Below are 14009 nucleotides of genomic sequence, written 5' to 3' on the forward strand. Positions count from 1 at the left end.
TATCACAATTATAAATTTCACTTTGGTCAAAGTCATTAATCAATTACATTGACGCAATCATGACCTTTCACCCATGAATAACCACACCTTTTAGTAGAATTTTATAAACTTTATTCCCTATTAGATACAATCTAAGATTAAGTGCTTTAATCTCAAAATAAAGAAACACAATAGCATAGTTACTATATGGCAGCTTTGGTAAGATTTCATTAAGGCAAGAATCACAAACATCAGAACATAGCACGGCGTAAACATAGATCAAATATAGCAGAATATTGATATCTCGTCAGTTCAACAAAGCATAGTCTCGGTCGTTTGTCTATTTGCGTCAGTGTGATGAACACCTGTCCTAACCACTAATTATCATTAGCATGTTGGGCTTCATGCAAAACAATTTTGAACACCAATTTGGAAAACATCTAGCTATGGTCTCTTGTCAAAAGCAAGCAGTTGGTACCTAGAAAGGAAAAGCAAACAGACAAATCACAAATGCATTGTCATAATTACCCTCCAAAGATTTGGTCAGCATACAGGATCATTCTTCGTCTTCAGGACATCAGTCAAAACACCATCAGTCAGGACTTAACTAAAAGGCATAGGGGCACTTCCCTCATAAGGAGGAAAAGTGTAAAATGGGCCGTCTATGGGTGAGGATGGTTTAATAAGTCTCAAGTCGCCAAACAGAGTGACAGAGTTTCTGGATAAAATCAATAGCATTCCCTACATAATTCTAATGACCTTTTTGTGACATGGGTTTTTATCCCTTTTTCGTAGTACATTCCCCCAAAATTCTAATGGACAATTGCTAACCCCACTATCTTTAGCCTATCACATAACACATTGGGTAATCCCAAATCTTCACCCCATATTATTTATGAGGTTTTGATTGGTCTTCATAATTGACGTCTTTAGAGGTTGCACATCCGGCATTGCTTCATCTTCTTGGCAATTCTTTGTACATCTTTTGATCAGCAGTTCTTCATTGTCCCGGTTTGAGTGACCTTGTACGTTACATTAATCTACACTTGTTTTAATTCATTTATAACAATTATTCCAGGGCACCGAAGATGCGCCTGGGAACGGATCTTACATGGTTACATTCATCTTCCAAGCTAGAAAGAAAAGAACATGGTGGGGTCATGGCCCCTCATGAGTCAGCACACTGGAAAACAGAGAAATGCATTTAATATGAGAGGCGAGCATCTAATCTGCAGCTCACGCTAATTTAAGGCCTATGAGGATTTTTAATACAGATTCAGTAATGCAAAAGGTTAATATAGCTCAGTTGGACATAACATAAAAACATTTTATTCATCATTATTTAATTCTGCATATACATTGGTGGCCACTCACCGTGGTCACAATTCAGGTGCATGTTTAAGCAATATCGCTATAATTATAGTTACTAGGCAGCATCGTTACACAATAATATATATACGTTTCATGTTAGCATGGATTATGTAAACTACGCTCTCTGTCCCTCCTCTGATGACGCATGTCATCATATAAACCTTCCCCTTTCAATCTTTCTCTCAATTTTTCACTTTACGCATGATGCGCATTTCAACATCTTGTCCCTTGCGTGAACTTTCCCAAATTTCGTTGAACATCTTCTCTCTTTCACTTTCTTCATTTCTCCTGGTTCTTTTTGTCCAATTTCTTTTAATTTTATCATTAATTTTGCATGCTCCCCATAATCCTAATAGACAGGCCAGAACAATTAACAGACCCATTAGTATTTTTGCAAGTACCCCATCCCAAATGTTGGTAAACCAGCTCCCTACTCTGGCAACTCCCTTTCCAAATTTCTCTCAAACTCCAAGTTCCTTCAAATCCTTCAAATCTGTACTATCTCTAGTTAGGTTAGTAAGCATACTTCTAATCTTTATATTATTATCTGGAATGAACGTGCAACAATGACGCTCGTTGAGCATCTTGCAGACCCCTCCACTCTTTGCCAAAAGAATGTCTAAAGCAAGCTGATTTTGAAGAGTCATAGCTCTTTCTGCAGCAAGTTCAGTATCAATCAGGAGTATAGCCCCTGTAAAATTTGTCAGCATGTTGTCCACAATAGTAGACAACTTTTGAATTTTCATGGAGTTTAAAATAACCCCTACTGAATGGATTATAGCCCCAAATATATCACCAATGACAGCCGCCACTGATTCTCGTTTCTGTCTAGTATGTTGTAATTCAGACGTTTTAGGTATTTGTTTTAAGTCATCAATCTGGTATATCTTTGGGAAAACTATTCCCAAATAACATGTCCCATACCATCCCTTAGGGAGACGGTAATAAGCATTAAGCCCACAGATGTAATAGATCCCAGGGATCGCTGGATCCTGTCCATTCAACATAAATGTCCATTTACTCTGAAACAAAAACAGATGTCTACATTCACTCGTTCCCACAAACAAGTTGTCTTGCTCAGATTTTGGCCTATATATACAAAGCCTTCCTACATGTAATGCATCTATAGCTAATTTGCCTTGTGTCTTGATTGCAGTGTAAGCGTAATCATTTGCATATGAGCGTTTTTCTAATCCTTTTTCTAATCTTTCTTTTAATGCTTTGCGTCTATCATCAGTGTGATCTAAGAAGCTTTTCTCTACAGGTGACAGCAAACAGGTCAGATTGTTGCGATGTGCATAAGCAGTTCCGAATGTAAGCGTTGGTTCGAAGAAACCTCTAACTATTTTTATATCATGCTCCTTAGCTAGCTTGTTCAAGAACTCAATCACAGGCACAAAGGAAAACACAACATCCAAATTTGAATAAAAGTATTGTACATGCTCTTGATTATAAAATCTGGTTAGTAGCAGACTACAGCTAATACCGTATGTTAGAGGAAGGCTATGATAGGTAACCCCTTCTTGCACAGATGAAGGAATCTTGGTACACACATAACAGTCTTTCGCATCCATGGTCTCGACATACTCATTCAGCAAGCAATAGAAGACATTAGTAGAAAGTTCCCCCTTTGAATTAGTTCCCTCATGCAAGTGTCTTGCATCCTGCTCAAACCTCTCCCACGGTGTTAGTGTTGCAGTTTCCAGTTTTGAAGTAGCATTAATATTCTTCTTATCTAACCACGGCATTCCCACAATCACTCCCACAATTATTATTGTGCACACAATACCTATTATAAGGCTTAACCAACCACACACCTTACTTTTCTTGTTACTACCTCTATTATAAGCCATGTCTGTACAGAATCAGATAGCAGAATAACAGTTAATTCGAGGATGATATAGAACTCTTTTTCTCTCTTGCTCTTTGCGTGTATTTACAGCGTTTTCACTCGCTCCAGGTCCCCTTTGTCAAATTAGGTTAGCAGCTTGTCACAATCAGGATTCTTAAAGTCAAATCAGGTTCTAATGTCACATCTGGTAATTTATAAGTCTCTTTCTCTTGGTCCTCAGCTTTGATTCTCAACAAAGTCTTTTCTTTGAGTTAATTCAGGTACCGTAGTATTGACCTGGTACTTCTCGATCAAAACAGAATGCTAGGCATTCTTGTTGCCATTCAGATGTTGTAGCATACGTCCATTAAGGACCTGTATATCTTCTGTTTGCGACTCTCTTTCCTTTCAATCTTCGTTCACCTTGCAGTTCTCCTTCACTTAGATCTTCCACTCGGGATGTATCAGTTTCTTCTGTTATTGTTTCACCTGGTATGCTTCTTATTCTTAGAACTGGTTTCTCTGGCCAGTTATCACCTTTATGCGTCTTCTTCCGATTTGTCTTTTCAGGACGCTGGACAGCACCCTTCTCTTGTAATATGGTGTTTTCACTTGATGGACCTGCAACTGGCTCAGGGGATGCTGGTACACTCTGATCTCTTTCTATTATTTCCCCCTCTTCTTCTTCTTCTTCTTGATCTGTAACGGGTTCGAGTTCTAACCCGTATCCGTCTACTTCTGGGAGAACCTCTCCTTGACTTAGTTCTCCTGCCGCCTCTACTGAGATAGGCACTCTGTCACCTCTCTCAAACTCATTCACTGTAAGAGGGACGAGGCTGTTCTCAGTGGGCTCTCCTACAGTCTCAGTTCCTTCTTGGCTATTTTCTGACCCTGAGACTTCTCTTCCTGGAACTGTTGTGCCGGAAACTTCAAGTTCCTCGTCAGTTGGGCACGTTACCTTCTTTATGTGACTGGCATGTATCCAATTTGGAACGCCTGCACATTTCACAGCAGTGGTTGTTGTCAAGATCCCTTGATATGGCCCTTTCCAGCACGGCTCCAAACACGACTTTCTCACGTGCTTCTTGACAACCACCCAGTCACCGGCCTGCAGGGTATGACCTGGATCTCCAATCGGTGGCAATGTGTTAGCCTCTACCTGGTGAGAGAAAGAGAGAATTACGTCAGCCAAACCTTTGCAGTAGTCCAACACCATATCATCTGTGATATTCACTAGAGCATTTGCAGGTACTGCTGGCAACCTCATAGCTCTGCCCATGAGGATCTCATGGGGGGACAGTCCTGTCTTCTTATCAGGGGTGTTCCTCATTGACATCAGCACTAAGGGCAATGCATCTGGCCATTTCATATTGGTAGCTGCGCACATCTTTGCCATTCTTGACTTCAGAGTACCACTCATTTGTTCTACTAGTCCTGATGCTTCAGGGCGGTAGCTACAATGCAGCTTTTGTTCGATGTCTAGTGTGGCACACAGAAGTTTAATCACTTCATTGTCGAAGTGTCTGCCCCTATCTGATTCTATAGAGACCGGAAACCCGAACCTTGGTATTAGTTCCCTAAGAAGCAGCTTTGAAACTGTGAGACTGTCATTTCTACGTGTGGGGTAGGCTTCAATCCAGTGACTGAAAACACATACAATCACCAGCATGTACTTCAATCATCCACAAACAGGCATCTCAATGAAAACCATTTGCATTTTGCTGAATAGACCACCAGCTCTCCCAATATGGCTCAAAGTTACCACAGTCCCTTTTCCAACATTCATCTGTTGACAGATGATGCACCTGTGACAGGTAACCTCTGCGGCATGTCTGAACTTTGGGTTAAACCAATCGATTTTGAATGACCTGATCATTGCATCTCTCCCAAGTCGTGCCTGTCCATGATATAACCTTGCGAATTGTGACAGAAGGCTGTTTGGCAAAACTAATTTCCCCTCTTCTGAGACCCACAAATCGTCAGCCCTCTGTACGCATTGCATTCTTTGCCAGGAACGTTTTTCCTCTGTGCTAGCATGACCCTGTAATGTCTTTAGCTCATCTAGGGTATCAACCACCCTTAATGCAAAGTTCAAACATGTGTCATTTTCAGTTTGCGGTAACAATTCCCACTGTTCCTTGAACGATATACAGTTCAATGCGCAAAGCCTTGCGACTTGATCTGCATAACCGTTTCCCATAGACACAGTCTTGTGACTTAACGTGAGCATTGCATTTCACCACAGCAATTTCAAGAGGTAACTGAATCGCATGTAACAAATCCTTTATCTGTTCACCATTTTTCACAGGAGAATCAGAAGAGGTCATGAAACCTCTCTGTGACCACAGTTGGCCGAAATCATGTACAATTCCGAATCCATATCTGCTGTCAGTATAGATAGTGACTCTCAGATTCACAGCTACGTGGCATGCCTTGGTAAGGGCAATTAACTCTGCCACTTGTGCGGAAAACACCTTCTCGAGCCAGGAAGCTTCAATGATACCAGCTATAGTGCATACAGCGTAACCAGCTCTCAGTGTTCCGATGGAATCTCTCAAACAAGATCCATCAACAAACATAATGCAATCATTTTCCTTTAACTGTGTGTCTTGAATATCAGGTTGTGGTTTGGTACATAGTTCCGTTACCTCAAGACAATCATGTTCAAATTCTTCTTCATTATTGACTTCAGTACTTTCAGCAGGAAGTAGAGTTGCTGGGTTTAACACAGTACATCGTTTCAGAGAAACATTTGGTGACCCCAGTATAATTGTCTAATATTTGGTAAGTCGAGCATTTGTCATGTGCTGGGTTTTGGTTCGAGCCAACAAAATTTCAACTGAATGTGGAACCATTACTGTTAGTGGGTATCCCATCACTATGCCTTCACATTGCGTAAGGCTCTGACCAACTGCTGCGACTGCGCGCAAACAACCCGGTAAGGATGCTGCGACGGGGTCCAGGGTAGCTGAAAAATACACTACAGGGCGATTTGCACGTCCATGGACCTGTGTCAAGACAGACAAAGAACAAGCGTCACGTTCATGACAAAACAGTAGAAAAGGCTTCGTATAATCAGGCATACCCAAAGCTGGTGCCCTGCACATGCACTCTCTCAATTCCATGAATGACTCAAGCTCTTCTTTGGACAAAGCTATGGTATACGGCTCATCCTTGATCTCTTTACCTGTCAGTTTTATCAAAGGTTTTGAGATAATCGAGAAGTTGGGTATCCACTGGCGACAGTAGCCCACCATTCCCAAAAACATTCTGACATCTCTCTTTGTCGTTAGGGGGTTTATTTGCAGAATGGCTGTTATTCTTTCTTTCGATATTCTCCTGGACCCTCTTTCAATCAGATGTCCCAAGTATTTCACCTCTTTCTGACAGTATTGCAGCTTCTTGGGAGACACCTTATGTCCGTTCTTTCCCAAATGATTCAGTAAGGCAATTGTGTCATATTTACAGTTATCCCTTGTTTTGGATGCAATCAGTAAGTCATTGATGTACTGCACTAGAGTCGAGTCAAAAGGCAGTACTAAGGATTCCAAATCCTTTTTCAATATCTGATTGAAGATGGACGGTGACTCAGAAAACCCTTGAGGAATTCTGCACCAACTGTAGACCTTATCCAGGAATTTAAAACTGAACAAAAATTGTCTGTCCTCGTGAAGAGGTATCGAAAAGAAAGCTTGTGACAAGTCTATAACGGTGAATCACTCAGCATCACACGGAACCTGAAACATGATCACTGCTGGATTTGGCACTATGGGGCAACATTTTACCACAATCTCGTTTATTTTCCTCAAATCCTGCACAATTCGGACTTTCCCACAGGGCTTTTTCAGACCCATTATCGGAGAATTACATGGACTGCTCAACACTTCCTTCAGAACTCCCTGTTTCAGAAAATCTGCAATTATTTGTGACACTTCAATAAGAACATCTTGTGCAATATGATATTGTGACACCTGGGGAAACACTGCATTTGGCTTCACTTGTACTTTAACTGGTTCCGCACCTTTTATCAGTCCCACTTCCTTTCCTGTCAAATCCCACACTTTCTCTGTCACAGTGCCTTGTAACTCGACAGGTAGGTCAATCATTGTAAGCATTGGAAACAAGGTAATCAAAGGATAATCCTCATTTGCCGTCCCTGTCTCTTCCTCTGAGAACTGACCTTCATCTCCTTCATCATCACTATTTGTCTGTACTTCAATTCCATCATTAGAACAGGTAATTGAACATTTTGTCTTGCACAGTAAGTCCCTTCCCAATAGGGATACCGGACTTGAATCACAGACTACAAACCTATACAGTCCCTGGAAGTTACCGATCTCAACTTGCACTGGATCTGTAATCGGATTTGTCAGGTACTGGTTTGCTACACCGACTACCCTTATGGTACGCCCCGAAAGTGGTAGTTTTGGAACCTCCGCACTCCTGACTGTAGAGCGTGTAGCTCCGGTATCAACCAAGAATTAAACTTTTTAACCCATCACCTTTCCCTCCACATAGGGACCCCTTTGGTCTATCTCTAAGGATGCTGCAAGCCTGCACTCTTCACTATCTGAGCTGTCATCCGACCACTCTTCATTCATGCCATTTTCACCTCGTAATGGGAATTGCTGTACTGTATTATTTTGACTCATTATCTGACCTGTGACCTGTTGAGGAAGCATCACCTGCTGCTGTCCCATCGGAGCCATTGGTAATTGCATTTGCTGTCTAGGTACCATGGGAATCTGCTGTTGTACTTGTTGCATCTGTACTGGCTGAACACGCGGCATTTGCATCTGCTGCATGGGCTGTACCCCTTGCATCTGTACCAAGTTATTTTGAAAGTTCGGATTTTGATGTCTCAGTTTTGAACCTCTTACATGTTGCAATGTACCGACATTAGTGCTTTGTTGAACGACACCATCCTGCACCACATTCGGGCACTCCCATTTCCAGTGCCCCACACCCCGCGCGCGTGACATGGTGACATCTTTTTCATCCCTTGTGCATCATTTTGAACCACAACGGTATTCAAGTCTGGACCGCGATTCACAAACCATTGGCCACGACCTCTCGGTTGCGCCTGAAACACACTATTCATTTGCGGTTGCTGCTGTATCATCTGTTGAATTTCATTTCCCTGTATTCCTGCCTATGCAGCCTTTATCTGCATCACCATTACTTTTTCCTTCAGCTTTTTCTGCTTCAGCTCAATTTCGTAGCTACAGTATTTCGCATACTGCAACACGTCATCAATTGGCTTTGCTTGCCAACAAATCAAATGATTCTTAATCATCTGACTGACCTCTGGTCTCAACCCTTCAACAAATCTAAACACGAGATGGTTCATGTCTTTCGGCTCGATGGTCTCAGTACCACTGTAATGTTTAAATGCTTTCAATAATCTCTCATAATAAGCATGTATAGATTCCTTAACCTCTTGTGAGGTCCGGTTGATTTTCTGCCAATCAGTCACCTTCGGCGACACCTTTTGTTTCAGAAACTCAATCACTTTATGATAGTACTTCATCACCTCCTCAGAGGGAGCTCCGGTCACCTTATCCCTTGCCGGCTCCTTCGTTGGCCAGTCTACCCCTCTCTTACACTCAAGCCACAAGTCAGGCAGAACAATGATCTCAAACAAGGTATTCAAGTCTTCCCAAAGACACTTTGCAAGTTTCACGAACCTGTCGGTTTGCTGATACCACTCGATCGGTTTCTCCCTCAGCCTAGGATAATCGTTAGTAAAGGATAGGATGTCTACTCTGGACCACGGTACATGAATTAAAACACCACCAGCTGTCTCTCTCATAGGTAGTATTTTTACCGATTGTGTATCGGGTGAAGCTTTTGTCTGACTCGACCCTGGACTGTCACTTTTCTCCTTATCTCTTTTCTTTGCCCATCTGCCTTCCCACTTTTCTAACGCACACCTGATTTGCGCACTTTGCAATAATTTTTTTTAATGCGCCTTCATTCCGGCAGACCTCATGTACTTAAAGTCTTTCAAATCAAAGTCTAATCTGTAGCTTCTTTTCAAATGTTTAGTGTTCTCAATGTCAATGTTGTATTTGTCTGCCAGGTTTGCTAATCTCTGATGCACCTTGCCCATTCTTTGGTAATCTTGGGGCACAGGAATCTCAGTTCCGCTTCAGTGTATGACTCTAATCTGTTTACCCCCATGGTCCCGTCCACTAATTCAGCAGCTTTCACTCCCAGTCTTACAAAATTTAGGCAGTCTTCTTGCCCTACCTTTCCCGGCTCCACTGCAGTCACTGTAGTCTTTTGTGAAGTATAAGTCTTTTCTAGCCATTCATTCAACTGTTGCACTGTAAAACCCTGCAGTGATATGTTCCCTGCATGTATCATTGGCGACTGTGAAGTATTTGTACTTATCGTCTGCGGAGTTAAAACCCCTAACCCTGTCTGACGCATTGCTTCCAAGGGTGCTTCTACTGGGCTTAGGTCTATTAAGGACCTCGGCTTTTCAACCGCTTGTTCTCCTGGGGCCATTATCTGGGGAGTTCCTATAGACTCTCCTCTTATCGCATCTTGGGTCATTACTCCCTGGTCACATATGCCAGATTTGCCCTGTACATATAATGGCACTGGCGGACCAACAGTGACTGGTAATGATATTGCAGCAGGTGTCTGACCTGGTCCCAAACTCCGTGGAGCAGCAACTCCATAAGTCTGTTCCAAAGTACCCGGGAGCGGTACTAATGGAGGACCAGCCACTGGGTTATACCCTGGTATCAATTGTGGTTGCGGCTGGGACAGCAATTTCGGAGTTGACTCAATCTGCACTAACCTTGATTTTGTATATATCGGGTCTGGTGGCACTATCAGATTTGTAGTAGTCTCAAGTACTGGGACGTCTGGATAGATTCTCTGTATCTGCGGTGGAGGTTGTAACTGTATCTGCATGTCTGGTGCAGTGGGTACACTGACACCATTCTGTATCGAAGTCGTATCACTAGTCTGTACCGTATCAGTAACTCCCTTCTCCTGCGTCTGGTTCCCAGGACCCACACTAGTGCTTGGAACACTGTCGCTCACTGCATAAGGTGGCGGGCGATCATGTAATAATCGGTCCATGAATTCCTCGTCATCTGAATCGTCTTCCTCTTCCCAAGGTCTCTTAGTTTCCTTAGACTTACTAGAGTCTTTGTCTGTTTTACAGGAAGCTTTCTTTCCCTGCGTCTCTTCTCCCTCAGCTATTGCTGGGAACAACTTTAATCCGTCAACGATTCCCCGTCTCCACATTTTGTTCTCGTTATCCTACCTGGCTTCTGCATAGGATTTTTCTGCCCTTTTCAGCCTTCTCTGGAACCTTTCTTGTCTATGTTTAAGAGCCATCAAATCCCAAATCGCTAGAGCCTCATATTGAGCTGGCCTCGGAGGTGGTTTTTGTGTACTTAACATCCACCTTAAATTCTCTAATACCTTCGGATTGAACGTTCCATGTTCTGGGAACGCTAAACATCCCTCTTTCTCTGTTAATTTGCACCACTGTTTCATCCATAAACAGGGCGCGACACCCTTCTCCTCCATAACCAAGTAAGCTGGAGTACCCTCAGGCGGTGTAGGCTCCCCATCAGTTGCCATGATATATGCATCTCCTTTCAGAGCGCTCTTAAATGCCTTGACAAAATTCATTTTTACGGTTTTCTCTTATTTGTATTTAATCAGAAAGTGACTTAGTTCCCAGGACACTCTTCACCCACCTTTCTCAACTTATTGCCTCTCACGGACGTCAGCCAATTCGTGCGCGACCCCTCTCGACAACTGACCTATCTCAGAGCGGCACCACTTACGTCACACTCACACACTGAAGCTGACAAAGTCTTGCGGCTCGTCCGCCCCTCACTGAATTCACACAAATGAATGCAATATTATTGAGAGCACCTTTAATGATAATACAAATCTGCCGGTTTACTACAGGAAGGGTAACATTCGCTTCCGAACTTTACAGAGATTTCACTTGAAGCCTCGGCCGCTACTCTCTCCTTTTCAGCTCCTGCATACGCAAGCAGAAGTCGACCCGCAAATTCTACTCTCGACTTGTCAATGGTTCGTTCTAGTGCACTTTAGAACTTGCCAAATCTCCATTGAAGGTTTCACAAATACAGTTTGACTCAAACTTGACTTGCCAACCACGCCCGATTGACCTATTAAACCTTACAGATAACAACATAACCCCAAGTGTCTCCTGCACTTGTCAATATACTCCGGAGTCTTAGACAACAACGGGTCCGTACAAAACAACCAACCACGTGGATCATTTTTAAGCACAAAGCGCCACACTCATGTGAAGTACGCCGACTTCCCTACTCTCATACTGCGGAGTACGCCCACTCCTACTAAAACAACATTTACCTGACCTAAATACACACAAACTTCACAATTCACCTGCAAAAATGCATAAGCTGAGCAAGCGCAAAACCCTATACCACACACGCTATGACGCCGAGAACATTCCCAACTCACTTAGGCAGGCTCCGAGATCCCGGGAAAGTCATGGTGAATTTAGAAACACATCATACTTTCAACTTGCATTATCAGAGAAAAACAAATTAAACAATTATTCTCCGTCCTAGGGCCCCAAAGGGCCAAACCGTTGCTCTGCTACCAGAACTGCTAACGCGTCCCTCTATGTTAATTTATTACACATTAGGACTCGTTTTAGGCCAATTAATCTTTTGACCCAGTTGAGAGACACCGTAGGACGAGATAGCTAATCAATATGTCGATCAATATATCAATAATGTCATCAATATTTATCACAATGATAAATTTCACTTTGGTCAAAGTCATTAATCAATTACATCGACGCAATCATGACCTTTCAGCCATGAATAACCACACCTTTTAGTAGAATTTTATAAATGTTATTCCCTATTAGATACAATCTAAGATTAAGTGCGTTAATCTCAAAACCAAGAAACACAATAGCATAGTTACTATATGGCAGCTTTGGTAAGATTTCATTAAGGCAAGAATCACAAACATCAGAACATAGCACGGCGTCAACATAGATCAAATATAGAAGAATATTGATATCTCGTCAGTTCAACAAAGCATAGTCTCGGTCGTTTGTCTATTTGCGTCAGTTTGATGAACACCTGTCCTAACCGCTAATTATCATTAGCATGTTGGGCTTCATGCAAAACAATTTTGAACACCAACATCTAGCTATGGTCTCTTGTCAAAAGCAAGCAGTTGGTACCTAGAAAGGAAAAGCAAACAGACAAATCACAAATGCATTGTCATAATTACCCTCCAAAGATTTGGTCAGCATACAGGATCAGTCTTCGTCTTCAGGACATCAGTCAAAACACCATCAGTCAGAACTTAACTAAAAGGCATAGGGGCACTTCCCTCATAAGGAGGAAAAGTGTAAAATGGGCCGTCTATGGGTGAGGATGGTTTAATAAGTCTCAAGTCACCAGAGTGACAGAGTTTCTGGATAAAATCAATAGCATTCCCTACATAATTCTAATGACCTTTTAGTGACATGGGTTTTTATCCCTTTTTCGTAGTACATTCCCCCAAAATTCTATTGGACACTTGCTAACCCCACTATCTTTAGCCTATCACATAACACATTGGGTAATCCCAAATCTTCACCCCATATTATTTATGAGGTTTTGATTGGTCTTCATAATTGACGTCTTTAGAGGTGGCACATCCGGCATTACTTCATCTTCTTGGCAATTCTTTGTACATCTTTTGGTCAGCAGTTCTTCATTGTCCCGGTTTGAGTGACCTTGTACGTTACATTAATCTACACTCGTTTCAATTCATTTATAACAATTATTCCAGGGCACCGAAGATGCGCCTGGGAACGGATCTTAAATGGTTACATTCATCTTCCAAGCTAGAAAGAAAAGAACATGGTGGGGTCATGGCCCCTTGTGAGTCAGCACACTGGAAAACAGAGAAATGCATTTAATATGAGAGCCGAGCAGCTAATCTGCAGCTTACGCTAATTTAAGGCCTATGAGGATTTTTAATACAGATTCAGTAATGCAAAAGGTTAATATAGCTCAGTTGGACATAACATAAAAACATTTTATTCATCATTATTTAATTCTGCGTATACATTGATGCCCACTCACCATGGTCACAATTCAGGTGCACGCTTAAGCAATATCGCTATTATTATAGTTACTAGGCAGCATTGTTACACATTAATATATATACGTTTCATGTTAGCATGGATTATGTAAACTACGCTCTCTCAATCCCTTCGCCAACCTCTAAATCAGACCTTTGACCTTATGGTCAATTTCATAACGCTTTGGTATTTACAGCGGTGGACTCTGAACATACGTGCCAATACCTAAGCACTGCCAACACCAAGAAGGAGATTTTGGACCGACTTGTAGAATTGGCGGTGCTGTTCATTTTTTTAAATAATGATAAGGTGGTTGTTAACCAGTATTCGGCACCCCGCAAGGGACTGAAATACATGAATGCCACTACCGTATATTCTCGTCATAGAACTTCCTGGTTCCCAATTGACATTGTTCTCACAATAACTACTTGTGTCCCCCGCTTCCTGCTGGATCTGAGATGGGAGGGCACCTGTGAGTAGGCGGGAGTAGGGGCACGTGGGAGGGAGCGTGCGTGGGAGAGGAAGAAGCAGGCGGGCTCCGCGCTCCGGCTCGTGCCGAAGGGATCTGCTAAGCCCCGCCCTCCAGCTGTCCAGCCCTGCAGTGCTGTAACCAGCTGGCTAATCAGCGACCGGCGAGGCTGACGTCACCCCTCCTGCGGCACGGACGGGCGGGAGCATCCACCATAGGCCCCTTCTACAGGCTGATGT

At 42.6% G+C, this 14009-nt stretch overlaps 1 protein-coding gene across 1 annotated transcript; it reads right to left on the reverse strand.

Moving 5' to 3' along the window:
* Positions 1-1670: 1670 nt before the first annotated feature.
* Positions 1671-13740, reverse strand: LOC138297216 (syncytin-2-like). The gene is made up of 2 exons (XM_069236702.1): positions 13670-13740; positions 1671-4340 (listed from the first exon to the last, which is right to left on the reverse strand). The coding sequence occupies exon 2, from the start codon at positions 3201-3203 to the stop codon at positions 1812-1814; it is 1392 nt and encodes a 463-aa protein (XP_069092803.1). The 5' UTR covers positions 3204-4340; positions 13670-13740; the 3' UTR covers positions 1671-1811.
* Between the last annotated feature and the right edge of the window lie 269 nt (positions 13741-14009).

Source organism: Pleurodeles waltl, chromosome 5, assembly GCF_031143425.1.
Source record: "Pleurodeles waltl isolate 20211129_DDA chromosome 5, aPleWal1.hap1.20221129, whole genome shotgun sequence".
Lineage (NCBI taxonomy): Eukaryota > Metazoa > Chordata > Amphibia > Caudata > Salamandridae > Pleurodeles > Pleurodeles waltl.